Source organism: Coregonus lavaretus, assembly GCF_964263955.1.
Source record: "Coregonus lavaretus genome assembly, chromosome: 37".
Lineage (NCBI taxonomy): Eukaryota > Metazoa > Chordata > Actinopteri > Salmoniformes > Salmonidae > Coregonus > Coregonus lavaretus.
In genome coordinates, this window is record NC_140024.1 from 27084360 (window position 1) to 27103225 (window position 18866).

The following is an 18866-nucleotide window of genomic DNA, read 5'->3' on the forward strand; positions in this document are numbered from 1 at the left end:
CACAAGAAAACATATCAAACTGGTTTCAGACTGGGCAGGCCCTGTTGCACAAGAAAAAATATCAAACTGGTTTCAGACTGGGCAGGCCCTGTTGCACAAGAATGAATATCAAACTGGTTTCAGACTGGGCAGGCCCTGTTGCACAAGAAAAAATATCAAACTGGTTTCAGACTGGGCAGGCCCTGTTGCACAAGAATGAATATCAAACTGGTTTCAGACTGGGCAGGCCCTGTTGCACAAGAAAAAATATCAAACTGGTTTCAGACTGGGCAGGCCCTGTTGCACAAGAATGAATATCAAACTGGTTTCAGACTGGGCAGGCCCTGTTGCACAATAATGAATATCAAACTGCTTTCTAGGGCTGGATTCTTTGGACAGCAGAAACACACAACACATTTATAAAATGATTATACACCGTTCTATGTTCTATAGGAATTCTAGGTTACAAGTATTTTTAAGTATTTACATTCTACAAGAATGAGCTTGATGAAAAGCAGTGCTTACTCATATTAAAAAGTAATAACATGTAGGCTATGTGAAATCTGACAAAGCAGAGTCCTTACTTATTTCAAATTTTAAACTACTAATGTAGATACAGTGTGTGTGTTTGTGTCTTTCTGTTTACGTGCATCTGTCTCTGTGTTTATGTCCCAGACAGAGAGATGCCCACCTGCGGCAAACTCCTCCACAGTCATGAGTGGGAAGCGGATGAGGGTTAGGGCCTTGCCCAGAACCTTCTGTTTGTTCTCAGAGGTGAGGGGAAGCTGTTGCCTGTAACACTCGGCGTCCGCCCAGCGCACCACCGCACCAAACAGACGGTTCTCGCGAATCCCCAGGGTGTCTCTCTCCAGCACCGCACACAGCGTATCTAAAAACACAGGTTCAGCGTTAGGCCTAGTCTACACAGTATGACAAAAAGGGAAGGAGTTAGGGTCAAAGGTTAAACTTGATTGTCTCCAGAATGCACCCAGAAACAAGTAGTCAATTTCTTCTACTACCTCTATGATGGGATCCTAATAAAACACCAAATACCATGAGTGTATTGGCGGTTCATAAATTAACTGTGCTGAGTGTGTATAGGTCTGAACAGGTATAAAGCCACGCTTGTTGATGTAGCTAATACCACCTGCAGTTATGGAATGTTTGCTCAGGAGTTTAATTCATTTGCTGACCCCTCCTGATGACCTGGAAGGAATTCTGTTCTTCTTCCTTAACTCATAGCAAGTCCCACCCAGTTGACTACTTCAGAAGCACGCATGAAGGCTAACCCCCACCGTTTACCCAAATCATCCACTGTATATCATTGGGATATGTTCCTGTGTGAATAATAACCCATACTCATGTATACCTAGGTCAATGTCAGTGAATCCTTCTGCGTTTATGGCATCACCGGTGCTTTTGTCTATCGTTTCCAAACAGAGGCTGGCAAGCTGAGGCTCATCGAATAGTCTGGCCTGCAGAAAGAATGTACACGGTACAAGATGACACATCAGCATGAGACACATGGGGAAGTTGTCTGTTCAAGTAGCACCCTGGGAATGTCCAATTGATTTGATAAAAGCATAACTTGATATACAACATTCTAGGATCAAACTTGCTCGCTCAACAGGACAAAAATAGGAAACGAGATCTCTTGAATATATATTTTATTTTGATGTTTTGGAAGCACATTGGCCTATGAAAATACTTAGGACAGTGGACATGAACAGAGTGAAGTGTGTTTAGGCTGGTTTATTCTGTAGTACAACCCAAGTCATCTAGGCCAGTGTATTATCTTCGGTCATGGCTTAGTTTTGGGGGTTTTGTACACCCTGTTCTGAATTGTTACTCAAGAGGAATTGGCAGAGACACCATCCTGGCTATTCTTTCTATGTGATGAACTACAGTAGTTTATTCTATTTAGTGCAGAGCTCACATATTATTTAGTACCCACATGAGGATTTTATTTACACTGGCCAGTGTATCCTACATTATATGCTGAGTGAAAAGCATATGGCAGGTTAGGTTATTTGATATCAGCCTACATCATCAATCTTATATTCTTTGAGTGAGAAGCATAGCCTCTAGGCTAGTTATGATTATCCATCATTATACTTCCTGAGTGAATAGTAGTATTATGTAGAATAGTTTATGCAATAGGAGTTATATTACCAGTCTTATATACCTGAGTGAGTAGCATGAACGCGTTGTCTGCCCTGAGGTGTTTGGTAAGGAACTCCACACACTGGGTCTCCAGAGCAGGGACGGCATATTTCTTCGCTGTATACAGAGTGGTCATCACTGTCTCTGGTCCTATGTGGACCTCGTCAGAGTACAGGAACCTGCAGGGACACACACACACAAAGTAAGTGGTCAAAGAAGGTGGGAGGGACTGGCTTCCAGAACACCAAATGTCTGTCTTCTAAAACAAATGCTTGACATTGCATATAGAAGAGCAAAAAATGTTTTTACCTGTTGGTAATTATCATGTGAAGTATTTTTATTACTAGCCTGTTTTGTAAAAAATGGTTAAGGAATCTGGACAATAGATTTAGAATGAGGAAGCGGTAGCCATAGCTCAGCCAGGAGCCTTGTTTATATCAGTTTCATCAACTCACATACAGAAAATGCAATGTCAGAACTCATAACATAAGAGCAACAAATATAGCTAGTTAGGTAACAACAACAACACTTCTCTATAAATATATTATATCGCAGTGCACTGCATGATCGGTCAATAGACGTTACCTTAGCAAGGCTAGGAAGGCTGCAGGTTCCACATCAGGTAACTCTATCTCGGCCGAGGTGGTGGCCATTCCCCCGTTGAACATTGCGTCAAATACTGCACTACCAGCAGCTAGGACGAATTTATGCGCTGGTATCCTCTGCGCCTGTCTACCTTTACCGACAATAAACCTAACGTCGCTGAGCAGTTCGTTATTGAAGAGAAACGCGAAGCGCTCTTTTACCGAGCTCTTTGTGGCCTGCCAGTTGTACATAGGCTCCCGGTGAAGGCCCCCCGACGGGGGGGAGATTGGTGCTGCGACCACGGGGACTGGCATATTCGAGGCCGCTCCAGCATTTCTTCCCGCTCCAGAATGCGCGAAATTGGATGCTCTTCCTTCAAGATTGGACGGTGGGCCGCTGCCACCACCCCCAGTCGCCATTTGTACCGTTGTCCTTATCGTCTTTTACGATTGATAATGGTGGAAAATATAAATTACACATATTTGCGTTTTATTGCGATTTTTTCACAGACGAATGGGCCAGCGTTTGTTACTGCTTTCCAGGAATGACGCACACTTCCGCGGTTTACGTCTCTTCCTGTGAATCTTTGTTGTTGTTTTCTTTTAACCCATTAGGCGGCACTGTTTTGTGGTGTCACGTCAAGCAGGCAGCATCGCTGAATACCTTTATTTGGGAATGACCATAAATCTGTCTGGACCATAAATCAGTCTGGACCATGCATATTAGACACAACAACACACAGTTAATAATTTCCACAGAATCCGAATGCGCAGAGCAAAGCTGCTTTGCAACAAGCCAAGCATTCTTGAATCGTTTATATACTCGTTTTTTTTGTTAATACTTTCCAGCTAACTTCTGGAAAATGGTCAAATCTGTGAAACAAAGCTCCACCCCTTCCTTGTCCCAGCAGGTTTTGACAGCCTCTGGTCCCATACTAGACTAAATGTAAAATTGTAGTGCTTTAATAAGCGTTTTGGCTTCCGCTGGCCACCTGCTTGAAAGGATAGTCTCTGAAAAAGGGAGTCCTTTAGTCACCTCAACAGATTGTAGAGAATAATGCTCTAACAGACTCACATACTTTTGTTTACTTCAACTATTTGATGTCTACGATGTATTAAGTGCCTTGCTAAAGATCGATGTAAAAAAAAATCCACAGGGACTGATTCACTTGACCCCTTCTTATTACAGCTCTCTGTCCATAGTCGCGGAGGTAGGGGTGCTGAGGGTGCTGCAGCTTCCCCTGAAAAATCTGAATAATAATAATAATAATAATAATTTAAAAAATATATATATATAGATGAATATTACAAAAAATACTTTTTCACAAAAGTAGTGCACTGGGCCTTGAATAGTCCTGTATTAGCAGACCTATATTGCATTCTGCAGTGCCAGTAAAAACTTTTTTAACTTGACAATTGCTACTGGTGTTATCCCTAAGATTTGGAAAGCGGCACATGTTCTCCCCCTACATAAAGGCAGATCCTTCTGACTTAGATAATTACCGCCCAGTCTCCAAGTTATCTTGACTAGCCATGGTACTAGAATCCCTGACCAACTCCCAGCTACAAACTTTTTTAACATCTCACTCTATTCTAAATATGCACCAGTCTGGTTTTAGATCTGGAGATAGCGCTGTTTCAAATCAAATCAAATCAAAATGTATTTGCCACATGCGCCGAATACAACAGGTGTAGACCTTACAGTGAAATGCTTACTTACAAGCCCTTAACCAACAATGCAGTTTTTAAGAAAGAAAAAAACAAAGTGTTAAGTAAAAAATAGATAAGTACAAAATAAAAAATAGCACATAATTAAAGTAAAATAAAATAACAATAGGGAGTGGCTTGCAAGTAAGTATTCACCCCCCTTGGCATTTTTCCTATTTTGTTGCCTTACAACCTGGAATTAAAATGTATTTTTGGGGGGTTTGTATCATTTGATTTACACAACATGCCTACCACTTTCAAGATGCAAAATATTTTGTTGTGTGAAACAAACAAGAAATAAGACTAAATAAAACAGAAAACTTGAGCGTGCATAACCCCCCCCCCCCCCCCCCCCCACCCACCCACCCAAAGTCAATACTTTGTAGAGCCACCTTTTGTAGCAATTACAGCTGCAAGTCTCTTGGGGTATGTCTCTATAAGCTTGGCACATCTAGCCACTGGGATTTTTGCCCATTCTTCAAGGCAAAACTGCTCCAGCTCCTTCAAGTTGGATGGGTTCTGCTGGTGTACAGCAATCTTTAAGTCATACCACAGATTCTCAATTGGATTGAGGTCTGGGCTTTGACTAGGCCATTCCAAGACATTTAAATGTTTCCCCTTTGATAAAGAAATGTGTGAGTGAGATATGACTAAAATGTCACACCCTCATCTAAACTAATAATGTATGACTAATTAGTAGACTAGAGTTTAGAGAATTAATCAAATTAATTCTCCTTGATGACCAAAAAGCTCAATTTTAGTCTCATCTGACCAGAGTACCTTCTTCCAAATGTTTGGGGAGTCTCCCACATGCCTTTTGGCAAATACCAAACATGTTTGCTTATTTTTTTCTTTAAGCAATGGCTTTTTTTCTGGCCACTCTTCCGTAAAGCCCAGCTCTGGGAGTGTATGGCTTAAAGTGGTCCGATGGACAGATACTCCAATCTCCGCTGTGGAGCTTTGCAGCTCCTTCAGGGTTGTCTTTGGTCTCTTTGTTGCCTCTCTGACTAATGCCCTCCTTGCCTTGATCGGTACTTCTCCACAACTTTGTCCCTGACCTGTTTGGAGAGCTCCTTGGTCTTCATCGTGCCGCTTGCTTGGTGGTGCCCCTTGCTTAGTGGTGTTGCAGACTCTGGGGCCTTTCAGAACAGGTGTATATATACTGAGATCATGTGACACTTAGATTGCACACAGGTGGACTTTATTTAACTAATTATGTGACATCTGAAGGTAATTGGTTGCACCAGATCTTATTTAGGGGCTTCATAGCAAAGGGGGTGAATACATATGCACGCACCACTTTTCCGTTATTAATTTTTTAGAATTATTAGAATTCCCTACTCATTCAAAAACGGTCTGAGATAGCCTGGACAATAAATCTTTCAAATGGTTTAAGAGTGATCTGACAGACAGGACACAATGTGTGCTTTGTGATGGTGTCAAGTCTAGTTTCTTCAACAGCAGGGGTCAGTATTGGGACCTGTTCTTTTGACTGTTTATATAAATAATATTGGTATATGTATTAAATCCTGTAATATCAATCTGTATGCAGACGATATGGTTATGTATGCCATTCCACCGACTGTTGACCAAGCTATGTTAGAGCTGCAATCTGATTTAGTTGCATTACAGAAAGCCCTTGTTGATTCAAAACTTGTACTTAATGCAGGCAAAATGAAATATACGTTGTTCTCTAATTCACTGAAAAATGTCTCAGATGTGCTACATATTCACTCATTGGATGGCTCTCTTTTCGAGCAGGTTCCTTTCCTGTCTATTAATATCTGGGCTTTGGCTTGATAAAGATCTAACGTTTAAAAACATACTGATGAGCTAGTTAAAAAGCTAAGATTTAAAGTAGGGCTCTTTTTAAAAAAAATAGATTTTGCCTCTCCATGAACAGCAGGAAGCAGATTGTACAGTCAACTTTCCTGCCAGTTCTTGACTATGGTGACACCATTTACCAGATTGCAGCCACTGCTCTTAATCTTAAACCTTTGGATGCTGTTTACCATAGCGCCCTTCGCTTTATTACAGTTTTAATACTCAACACTCCATCCTTTATCAGAAGGTTGGCTGGACCTCACTAAAATCCCGTAGATCACTTCATTACTCCCTTCTTGTTTACAAAGCTCTGCTCCACAAGCTTCCAACATACCTTACTTCCCTGTTGAAATATAAATATATGAGATACCAAACCCGTTTGCAGAGTTGGTTAACTCTTGAGGTCCCGCTTGTCTTTGAAAAAATTAATAATTGTAGGCCATGGAAATATTTATTTATTTATTTTTATTTAACCTTTATTTAACCAGGTAAGCCAGTTGAGAACAAATTCTCATTTACAACTGCGACATGGCCAAGATAAAGCAAAGCAGTGCGATAAAAACAACAACACAGAGTTATATATGGGGTAAAACAAAACATAAAGTCAAAAATACAACAGAAAATATATATACAGTGTGTGCAAATGTAGCAAGTTATGGAGGTAAGGCAATAAATAGGCCATAGTGCAAAATAGTTATAATTAGTATTAACACTGGAATGATAGATGTGCAAGAGATGATGTGCAAATAGAGATACTGGGGTGCAAATGAGCAAAATAAATAACAATATGGGGATGAGGTAGTTGGGTGGGCTAATTTCAGATGGGCTGTGTACAGGTGCAGTGATCAGTAAGGTGCTCTGACAACTGATGCTTAAAGTTAGTGAGGGACATAAGATTCTCCAGCTTCAGAGATTTTTGCAGTTCGTTCCAGTCATTGGCAGCAGAGAACTGGAAGGAATGGCGGCCAAAGGAGGTGTTGGCTTTGGGGATGACCAGTGAGATATACCTGCTGGAGCGCAGACTACTAATATGTTGTCTGGTGGATGTATATTGTACTACATAGAGTAGGCCTATGACATTTAAATAGCCTAAATTCAAGATGGTCATATCGTTCATCATCACTTTGCTCAGTGGTTCCCAATCTTTTTCGGTTACTGTACCACCAACATAATGTTGCTCTGCCAGGAGTACCCCTGAAGTACCCCCTCATGTGCATTTTAGCAGTAGATCTATGGTCCATGAGTATTCTCATGTACACCCTGTGGATAGACTAAGTACCCCCTAGGGGTCCTAGTACCCCTTGTTGGGAACCACTGATCTTTGCAGATGTTCCAATCAGTCATAGGCTATAGTCTACTACTTAGTTAATTCACAGTTCTTAAAAAAGGGGCCTACATATTAATAGGGTGATTAAATACGCCAAGTATTGTCTTTCCTATTTTTGTGCTATGATGTTAATAGCAAGGACCTCGATCCTGTTTAAAACCCTGTTTAATCGCGTGTCATGTTCAGGGATGTGAACTCCACTTGTGGTACCACGCGTCGACGACATCAGTCAGAATAGACAGCCATAACCTTAGCGCCATAGGAAAGGGGATATATCTCAATGCTGTACAGTCGCTTCCTCTCGTTGCTTCCTTCCCTTCATCCACACTGACCTGTGACACTTGGACAGGTAAAAGCAGATAGCCTAAGCCTAGGTTACCCGACTTCTGCATTGTCAATTTCATCTATCCTGCCTTTACAGATCAGTTCAAATACAGGGGATGGCGAGGATGAAGACGATTGAGATGTGCCCAGAATGCTGGCAGAAAAGTAGTACACTGCATGCAGCATGCGCGCAAGAAGACAGCTTATCTGAACGCGAAGACTTCACCTTGTTTTCCTAGTTCTCTGAACATTTTACTATATCACACGGTCTGAGTGGAGCAACATGTTCGAATATTTTTAACAGATATAATGTTGTGTTTTATTTTCAGAAACTATTAATGATTTATGCGCGTCGACAGTGTAAATAGAGCAATGAACGCGTCTGCTGGGACAGGAGTTTTTATCTTGTCCTTGACATCAATACCCATTTCAATTTTCTTCAACTCTCTGATCTACACTAACTGGTGAGTATGGATATTGTAGATAATATTGTTTTCATGTGTTTTGTGTTTAATTGTAGCCGTTAATAAACCTTATAATGCTTGATAGTGGATGATGCTATAGCCTAGTAGTTTTGTATGCAGTCTTGAATGCAATCTAGTTTAAAGGCATTAGTCATATGTATCCTAGTTGATTGTATTCTGCGTAGGTTATTTCTGTTTAGGCCTAATTAATTGAGGATTTTTTATTTCTAGCATTGAGACAATCTTTTTCGCTGGATCTACAACTGTTCTTATCTTGGCTATATCTGCACTATTTTTATTCAAGAAGGGGGCACCCAAAGACCCTCTATTCTATGGTAAGAGTTTACACTGTTTTCCTAGTACCCGCAAAACACCAGTCTCAACTTCAACAGTGAAGAGGCGACTCCGGGATGCTGACCTTCTAGGCAGAGTTGCAAAGAAAAATCCATATCTCAGACTGGCCAATAAAAAGAAAAGATTAAGATGGGCAGTCTGAGATATGGCTTTTTCTTTGCAACTCTGCCTAGAAGGTCAGCATCCCGGAGTCGCCTCTTCACTGTTGACGTTGAGACTGGTGTTTTGCGGGTACTATTTAATGAAGCTGCCAGTTGAGGACCTGTGAGGCGCCTGTTTCTCAAACTAGACACTCTAATGTATTTGTCCTCTTGCTCAGTTGTGCACTGCGGCCTCCCACACCTCTTTCTATTCTGGTTAGAGCCAGTTTGCGCTGTTCTGTGAAGGGAGTAGTACACAGCGTTGTACGAGATCTTCAGTTTCTTGGCAATTTCTCGCATGGAATAGCCTTCATTTCTCAGAACAAGAATAGACTGATGAGTTTCAGAAGAAAGTAATTTGTTTCTGGCAATTTTGAGCATGTAATCGAACCCACAATTGCTGATGCTCCAGATACTCAACTAGTCTCAAGAAGGCCAGTTTTATCGCTTCTTTAATCAGCACAACAGTTTTGAACTGTGCTAACATAATTGCAAAAGGGTTTTCTAATGATCGATAAGCCTTTTAAAATGATAAACTTGGATTAGCAAACACAACGTGCCATTGGAACCCAGGACTGATGGTTGCTGATAATGGGCCTCTGTACGCCTATGTAGATATTCCATAAAAAAATCAACTGTTTCCAGCTACAATAGCCATTTACAACATTAACAATGTCTACACTGTATTTCTGATCAATTTGATGTTATTTTAATGGACAAAAAAGTTGCTTTTATTTAGAAAACAAGGACATTTCTAAGTGACCCCAAACTTTTGAACGGTAGTGTATATATACAGAACTATATTTATCCATATATATCCAAAGCGACTTACAGTAGTGTGTGCATACATTTTCATATGTGTGACCCCAGCCGGCATCGAAAACCCCCAGGATCCTGGACCTGGCGTTGCAAGCGCTATGCTCTACCAACTGAGCCACACTGGGCTCTACCTTCGCCATTGGACTTGTCTTTTCTATTTGGTTTTACTTGCTATGATTTCGTTATGTGGTTGTTAATTGAAGGAACTGATTGTAAGAGTGTCTGCTAAATGACTAGAATAACTAAAATAAGTAAAAGTAAAATGGAAATGTATTATTCAGTGTTCTCTTGTTCTGCCAGTGTTTGCAGTGTATGCGTTCCTGAGTGTGGTAAACCTGATCATTGGTCTGGAGCAGGACAGTATCATCGATGGTTTCATCACCTTCTATCTAAAAAATGCAAGTAAACATCCCTACGGCACACACACGGACCGACGGAAGGACCCACATGGACGAACGGACGCACGCATGGACACACACACACGGATGGACACACACACGGACGCATGCACACACACACACTGCCTACAGTCCGTGCCATTGAATACATAATTGAAAACTGAAAACTGAAAACTGACCCATGCAATGAAGAACCCAATGAAAACGGACTTTAACAGTGTTGTAATAATATATCTTTATAATGTTCATTACAGGCAGACCCCTACATTAACACGGCCCATGGACACATGATCTCCTATTGGGATGGATGTGTCCACTATCTCATGTACCTGCTCATGGTTGCAGCTATAACCTGGGGGTATGTGCTTTACATTGACTTTATAGCCGTTTTAGGAGACACATCCAAAGAGGTTTAGAAAAATAACATTTAAGTGAGTCTGTTAAGACCGTATAAGTAAGTTCAATGGAATCTGTTAAGACTATATAAGTAAGTTTAATGGAGTCTATTTAAGCCTGAGGGTGTGTGGTATATGGCCAATATACCACGGCTAACAGCTGTTCTTAGGGACGATGCAACGCGGAGTACCTGGTTACAGCCCTTAGCCGTGGTATATTTGCCATATACCACAAACCCCCGAGGTGCCTTATTGCTATTATAAACTGGTTTTCAACGTAATTAGAGCAGTAAAAATAAATGTGTGTCATACCCGTGGTATACAGTCTGATATACCACAGCTGTTAGCCAATCAGCATTCAAGGCTCGAACACCCAGTTTATAAAAAAACTTTAAAGGTAAGGAAGCTGAAACAATCATACATTTACATTGATAGCAAATACCACTCAACTGTACTGAACTGGGGGTAATAGCTCCTTAATAACTCCTTATTATGAGGGTGTCTCAGCCTTTAGCTCATGCTCACACATTAACAGACATGACTCCTGTCAGTATCAGACATGATGACTTGGAGTGCCGTATTATTTATATACAGTGAGCTCCAAAAGTATTGGAACAGTGACTCATTTGTTGTTGTTTTGGCTCTGTACTCCAGCAATTTGGATTTGAAATGATACAAGACTATGAGGTTAAAGTGCAGACTGCCAGCTTTAATTTGAGGGTATTTTCATCCATATCGGGTGAACTGTTTAGAAATTACAGTACCTTTTGTACATAGTCCACCGATTTTAGGGGACCAAAAGTATTGGGACAAATTCACTTATTTGGTCCCATATTGCGCTTGTAACGCCAAGGTAGTGGGTTCGATCCCTGGGACCACCCATACACAAAAATGTATGCACGCATGACTGTAAGTCGCTTTGGATAAAAGCGTCTGCTAAATGGCATATTATTATTATTATTATTATTATTATATTCATAGCATGCAATGATTACATCAAGCTTGTGACTTTACAAATTTGTTGGATGCATTTGCTGTTTGTTTTGGTTGTGTTTCAGATTATTTTGTGCCCAATAGAAATTAATGGTAAATAATGTATTGTGTCATTTTGGAGTCACTTTTATTGTAAATAAGAATATAATATGTTTCTACATTAATGTGGATGCTACCCTGATTATGGATCATCCTGAGTGAATGGTGAATAATGATGAGTGAGAAAGTTATATACTGTAGTGCACTAATTTTGACCAGAGCCCATAGAGGTCTTAGTTATGGGCTACAACAAGGAGCAACAGTTACGATGTGTGATGTATGTGTTGTGTGTTGTGTGATGTGTGTGTTGTGTGACGTGCGTGTTGTGTGTGTTGTGATGTGTGTGTTGCCTGTCTTTGCAGGGCGAGCTACAGAGCCATCGGCCTGTACTGGGTGGGGTCCATTCTCATGCGCATCATTGTCTACATTCCTGGGAATGTTGTGGGTGGGTACACTCAAACTAATGGATAAAATTAGACCATTACTTTATTGAACATGCATGGCTGATACAGTGAGGGAAAAAAGTATTTGATCCCCTGCTGATTTTGTACGTTTGCCCACTGACAAAGACATGATCAGTCTATAATTTTAATGGTAGGTTTATTTGAACAGTGAGAGACAGAATAACAACAAGAAAATCCAGAAAAACGCATGTCAAAAATGTTATAAATTGATTTGCATTTTAATGAGGGAAATACGTATTTGACCCCTCTGGAAAACATGACTTAGTACTTGGTGGCAAAACCCTTTTTGGCAATCACAGTGGTCAGACGTTTCTTGTAGTTGGCTACCAGGTTTGCACACATCTCAGGAGGGATTTTGTCCCACTCCTCTTTGCAGATCTTCTCCAAGTCATTAAGGTTTCGAGCCTGACGTTTGGCAACTCGAACCTTCAGCTTTCCTCCACAGATGTTCTATGGGATTAAGGTCTGGAGATTGGCTAGGCCACTCCAGGACCTTAATGTGCTTCTTCTTGAGCCACTCCTTTGTTGCCTTGGCCGTGTGTTTTGGGTCATTGTCATGCTGGAATACCCATCCACGACCCATTTTCAATGCCCTGGCTGAGGGAAGGAGGTTCTCACCCAAGATTTGACGGTACATGGCCCCGTCCATCGTCCCTTTGATGCGGTGAAGTTGTCCTGTCCCCTTAGCAGAAAAACACCCCCAAAGCATAATGTTTCCACCTCCATGTTTGACGGTGGGGATGGTGTTCTTGGGGTCATAGGCAGCGTTCCTCCTCCTCCAAACACGGCGAGTTGAGTTGATGCGAAAGAGCTCCATTTTGGTCTCATCTGACCACAACACTTTCACCCAGTTCTCCTCTGAATCATTCAGATGTTCATGGCAAACTTCAGACGGCCCTGTATATGTGCTTTCTTGAGCAGGGGGACCTTGCGGGTGCTGCAGGATTTCAGTCCTTGACGGCGTAGTGTGTTAGCAATTGTGCGCCGCCCATGAGTCTCCCGGTCGCGGCCGGCTGCGACAGAGCCTGGATTCGAACCAGGATCTCTAGTGGCACAGTTAGCACTGCAATGCAGTGCCTTAGACCACTGCGCCACTCACCAGCTGCTTGGCGATGGTCTTGTAGCCCATTCCAGCCTTGTGTAGGTCTACAATCTTGTCCCTGTCATCCTTGGAGAGCTCTTTGGTCTTGGCCATGGTGGAGAGTTTGGAATCTGATTGATTGATTGCTGGCTCCCAGGTGTCTTTTATACAGGTAACAAGCTGAGATTAGAAGCACTCCCTTTAAGAGTGTGTTCCTAATCTCAGCTCGTTACCTGGATAAAAGACACCTGGGAGCCAGAAATCTTTCTGATTGAGAGGGGGTCAAATACTTATTTCCCTCATTAAAATGCAAATCAATTTATAACATTTTTGACATGCGTTTTTCTGGATTTTGTTGTTGTTATTCTGTCTCTCACTGTTCAAATAAACCTACCATTAAAATTATAGACTGATCATTTCTTTGTCAGTGGGCAAACGTACAAAATCAGCAGGGGATCAAATACTTTTTTCCCTCACTGTATGCTCTATCCCTGAACACAATACAAATCAGTCTCAGCACGGTTCTAGTGAGATTTACGGCTGGACAGACGGACAGAAAGACAGACAGAACATGTATTGTCTGTCCTCAGAGAGGAACATTACATTTTCACACATACTTTTTGATCTCTCTCCACCAGGGAAGTATGGTACCCAGCTGAGCCCCCTGTTCCTGATCCACATGCTCTACGTCGTGGTGTCGGTGTGGGCCTGCTTCCGCGTCTTCAGCCAGTCCTCCACCAGACAGGCTCGGCCAATGGTAAGAGCCCAATCCTTCAGGGTCAAAGGTCATACAGTAGCCTAACCCAAGGCAACTGTATTGCATTGTAACCGGATGCTGTAATGCAATGCAGTAAGTGACATAGTTATTGTCAGGCTCCGCCAATGGTGAAAGGCCAATTTACTCAGGGGTCAGGGGTCAAGGGTCAACATGCCATAACCCAGAGCAACATGTGTTACATAGTCACTCTCCATTTATCAGTAAAAGGCCTACTTGTTTGAGCAATGATACATCCACCATGATTGACCACTGGGGATTTTGGTTAAAGATGCCACAGTAAAAATAGATGTTCCCAGATATTATTAGACAATTCAATGGGAATTGGCTCCTCTTGCAGAGGCCAAGCATTTTATGACAAAATGTTTTCATGTCAATCTGAAGCATTTCAATCTGAAGCAATTTTTTATTTTATTTTGTTCACTCAATCCTGCAAAGCTTTTTTGGTGTGCATACATCGAGCGACAAATCTTGACTTGAGCAATATCACTATCCATTAAAACAGAGAGACATCGCTGATGTTGTTAGTGTTGTTTTGTTTGTTTTTTGTCTGTCAGAGTATCCATGAGGCCCAGAGGACTACGCTGGTAGAGAGGCCCCTAGACTTTCTGTTTGTCATCTACCTTGTCCCCGCTACATTTTTCTGTGTCTTCAGAGGCCTGGTAAGAACCGTTGCCAAACTACAGATACCAGCCAGTTGTACTTCTAATGGATCTATGGGTTACAGTGTTACTGCCAGGTCCCCCTCGCAAAAGAGGTTTCCAACCTCAAGGGTCTTTCCCTGGTTAAATAAAGGTAAAAAGAATCTGAGAAGGATGATGGATGAAAATGTTAGAGCATGGTGCTGGCAACACCAATGTCAACACACCAGGGCCACCTAATACTGAATATGTCACTCTGAGCTGAATAAAAGCTTCTGTTACAAAAGGACCTCATCATTATAGTTATACTCATTGCTGAAGAAAGGTGTGAGGCCCATTTAGCTGTTTATAACTGGGCCTGATGTAAAACTAATTGAACAGTGTGTCCTAGGTGGCCCTGGACTGCCCGACAGAGTGGTGTCAGGAGTACACCCAGCAATATGAGCCTTACCTAAAGGACCCCTCATCTTATCCTAAAATACAGGTAAGATTGCATTGTGTGTGGTGCGTGTGGCCCGCTGTTTAATACTAAATGTCTTGTTAAACTTAAGTTCTTCCTCACGGAAATTGTTAAAGAAAAGTTACAATTTAATTTCACTTATGGTGCGTTAGCTCACAGCACAGGTGTCTTAGCAAGAGGAAAATGTCACCCTAGGTCTTAATCCTAAATGAATGGAAAAGAGTGGCACCGTCTTATCGTTAGATCTGATGAGACGGTGCCAACCTTTACATTCATATGGGATCGAGGCCTGCTGATTTCTCTAAACAGCAGATAGACTAGCACATAGAATATAGACAGCTTGACTTTAGATCACTTAGTAATAGGGAATGGAAATGTCTCAACAGGTTTGAGGGTTTAGGGATGAACCATCCCTTTAAGAGTATCCAACTAATTACAAGTATGGGTAACTAAATACGTGTGTGTCTGAAAGTGGGCGTTGCAAAATAAGTGGGTGGATCAACAGCGATGGGTGTAATGTTAGTGGGTGGATCAATAGCAATGGGTGTAACATCAGTGGGTGGATCAACAGCGTCATCCAGGGTAAGTGAGGGTTTGGCCGGCAGGGATGTTCTTGTCCCATCGCGCACTAGCGACTCCTGTGGCGGGCCGAGCGCAGTGCACGCTGACTCGGTCGCCAGGAGTACAGTGTTTCGTCCGACACATTGGTGCGGCTGGCTTCCGGGTTAAGCAGGCACTGTGTCAAGAAGCAGTGCGGCTCGGTTGGGTTGTGTTTCGGAGGACGCACGTCTCTCGACCTTCACCTCTCCCGTGTCCGTACGGGAGTTGCAGCGATGGGACAAGACTGTAACTACCAATTGGATACCACGAAATTGGGGAGAAAAAAAGACCAATTAGTGGAAAACAGATCAGAATTGTGCTGCATGTGTAAAAGCAACCTACTATGTCTCTGCTGTGTCCTAGATGATAGTGAACATGCTTTACTCCGGTCCGTACTACATCATCGCTCTCTACGGGCTGCTCGTGCCTGGGTGTGAGTGGATGCCTGACCTCACTCTGGTCCACTCTGGGGCAATAGCACAGGTGAGTGGGGAGCATAGAAATATAACTGGAATTAAATTACTATTTTTATTCTAGTTCTATGGTGGGGAAGTAGACCTGGGTTAAAACAGTATTTGTTTTATTTTAAAATTGCTTTCAGAGTTTGATTGAGCCTGCTTGGAGTGCTAGATGGGTGGGATTTGCACTTTTGGGACTATGGCATTGGTTTCATTGTCAGGGAAGCTCAATGAAGCTCAGTTTAAGTTTTACGGGTGATACAAATACTATTTGAACCCATGTCCTATGGTAACTATTGCAGCTATTGAATATTAGCCAATAGCCAGAGCATGAGTGTTTCTCTCTCTCTGGCACAGAAAGCAGTGACAATTGCCCGCTGTGTGCAATAAAAATAAGTAGGGTGAAATGTCCCATCCTACATGCTGATCTTGGGTCAGTTGTGCATTTTCCCCACTATAGGTCAAGGTTAGGGTTGGGGGAGCAGATCCTAGATCTATACCTAGGGGAAACTTCACCTATACAAATACCAGTGTGGTCCTAGATAAAGCCTGTGAATGACTGTGGCTCTGCACATGGTTAAGTCATCTGAATTCCTGTGGACAAGCTGTAGTACTGCAAAGGCCAGTGTGTGCACACACGCACAGACACACACAGACACACACAGACACACACAGACACACACACACAGACACACACACACACACACACACACACACACACACACACACACACACACACAGAGTCTGATTAGTGCTATATATACCTGGGTTTCTAAGGTACTCTCTCTAACAAGGGCTCAGGGAGCGCTCTGTATATGGCCAGTATTTTGATGCATCTTTAAGGACCGGTGATATTTGCTAAAGCAACTGACCCACAGTATGCATGCTTTTGTTCCAGCCTTGTCCTAAACAACACACCTGATTCAACTGATCAACAAATCATCACACCAGGTCTTGATGAGTTGAATCAGTTTTTAGTGACATACAGATAGACGTTGGACTGACACGTTCTTTTTCAGGTGGGTTTACCTTGCTTGCAGACCTATTTCCCTTTGGGTACAATACATTTTGGTTGATTGATCGGTCAAAATGTATGTATGTGTACCACTAAAAGCTTATTTACAGATCACGTGTGTGGTTGGAAGAAGCAAACAAAACAGTGAGCGGCTGCCATTGCTTTGTTGTGAAGCCAGTAGGCTGCCCTGTGTTGTCAGTCCCAAGAGAGACAAAAGCCGGGGCCATCTTTAGACACAGCAGGCACATTGGTATTGTATACAAGCCAGCTGCCTAGCCAGGCTAAATATAGAGGTAGAGAGTGTACAGACAGGCAGACAGACAGACAAGAGGCTGACAGGCAAACAGGCAGGCAGACAGACACAGACAAGCAGACAGACAGACAGACTCATACGTCTCGTTTCAATGCCACTCCATGCTAGGAATGACAGGAGTAGGCTACAGGGAAATAGGCCCGGTACAGAGATTGATAGTGGAGAGATATTCCACTCATGATGGTGACAGAATCTGATAGTAAACAGCTCAGGAGAGTGTAGGTCTATGCTATGGTACAGGGTTCATAGCAGATGTATGGTATGCTTGTACAGTATATAGAAGATGCGTACCAAGAAATACAGCTATTCTAGTGTATCGTCCATCTGTCATGTTGAGATTGTCAAAACACATCCTTCATTTTTTTTCATTCTTTCTCCTCCTCATCTTCTCCCCTTATCTCCCCCATTCTTTCTCCTCCTCATCTTCTCCCTCTTTCTTCTCCCCTTATCTCCCCCATTCTTTCTCCTCCACTTATTGTTCTTATACTCTCTCTGTCTTCTCTCCTCCTCCTCAGGCCCAGTTCTCCCACATCGGTGCATCTTTCCACACGCGGACGCCGTTCTCCTACAGAGTACCAGCTGACAGCCAGATTGTCTTCCTATTAGTCAACGCCCTGTATGCCATCGTACCTCAAGCCCTCTGCTACCGCTGTGTCACCAGCCCTGCCTTCTTCCTCAGAGACCAACCCAATGACAAGAAGACTGACTGAAGGAGCTGGCTGACTGGCTATCTGTCTGGCTGGCTGGCTGACTGGCTGGCGGACTCAGGCCCTGACTACACAGAAACCAGTCCAAAAGTATCTCTCTGCCTAGCATAACCTGGTGGCCACTGTTTCATGTTCTGCACTGGCCAACTCCAAGTGTAGTCCATTCAATACTCACTACTGTACTCTCTATTGTACTCTACTGTAGTCTCACTGCTGTACTCTACTGGCCGCAACACAACAGCAATGAGACTTAAAAACAGCATCCAAGCATCTCCTGCCCAGTGGTACAACATTCCTTTACATAGAAAGAAAACTTGATACCTTTACTCTTCATTTCTGTTTGTCAGTGACTAGTCTTTATGGGACTGACGTCACATCAGAGTAGGAGTGCTGATTTAGGATCAGTTTAGCCTTTTAGATTGCAATGAATAACAATATACGGACAGGGGGGACCTGATCCTAGATCTGCAGCACTCCTAGTCTGGGACATTTTATGAATACAGCCCTGTTCTAAATGTGTGTTTTCAGCTAAATTACTTATTGTATTCTCTGGTTCTGTCAAGCACTACAACGTTTACGTTGAAATAAGACAAGAGGTTTGGTGTCATAAAATGCTATATGGTGAATCAACATAGATTGTGTGATGTTTAAAGGTGTTTAGAAAGATAATGTAAGTACTAGTTTTGTGATGCAATATTTGTGTACAATCAATTTTTTCAATTGTTAAAAACCTGAAAGAAATCTTGATTTGTAAAATCTGATTTGTGTTTTCTAGCTCTTTTGGTGCCCTTGCGTGTGAGATGTCTGTGTTATCCAAATAATCAGTGTTTGCAAACACTGAG

The 18866-nt window shown here is 42.3% G+C and overlaps 2 protein-coding genes across 3 annotated transcripts in view; one reads left to right on the forward strand and one right to left on the reverse strand.

The window, feature by feature from the left end:
• Positions 1-3927, reverse strand: part of LOC311111750 (BTB/POZ domain-containing protein 1-like) — an 8016-nt gene extending 4089 nt beyond the window's left edge. Inside the window, exons 1-4 of one of the 2 annotated variants that reach the window (XM_084154565.1) lie at positions 2728-3927; positions 2165-2321; positions 1349-1454; positions 671-868 (exon numbers count right to left, since the gene is read on the reverse strand). In XM_084154565.1, the coding sequence (XP_084010691.1) occupies positions 671-868; positions 1349-1454; positions 2165-2321; positions 2728-3146 (880 nt within the window). In that variant the 5' untranslated portion in view covers positions 3147-3927. The remainder of the gene's footprint in view (positions 1-670; positions 869-1348; positions 1455-2164; positions 2322-2727) is intronic. The other variant, XM_084154566.1, reaches the window with a different exon arrangement.
• A 4335-nt stretch (positions 3928-8262) lies between these two features.
• LOC311111302 (transmembrane 6 superfamily member 1-like) lies at positions 8263-18768 on the forward strand. Its single transcript, XM_084154022.1, has 10 exons — positions 8263-8372; positions 8604-8707; positions 9986-10087; positions 10342-10441; positions 11873-11955; positions 13694-13812; positions 14388-14492; positions 14863-14955; positions 15895-16014; positions 17833-18768. Exons 1-10 carry the CDS (start codon positions 8281-8283, stop codon positions 18025-18027), a joined length of 1113 nt encoding a protein of 370 aa, XP_084010148.1. The 5' UTR covers positions 8263-8280; the 3' UTR covers positions 18028-18768.
• Positions 18769-18866: the final 98 nt, after the last annotated feature.

Coding starts and splice junctions, on each gene's coding strand:
- LOC311111302 (XM_084154022.1), top strand. CDS start 8,281: ATGAACGCGTCTGCTGGGACAGGAGTTTTTATCTTGTCCTTGACATCA. Junction 13,813..14,387: donor CCAGACAGGCTCGGCCAATG/GTAAGAGCCCAA, acceptor TTTGTCTGTCAG/AGTATCCATGAGGCCCAGAG. Junction 16,015..17,832: donor ACTCTGGGGCAATAGCACAG/GTGAGTGGGGAG, acceptor CCTCCTCCTCAG/GCCCAGTTCTCCCACATCGG.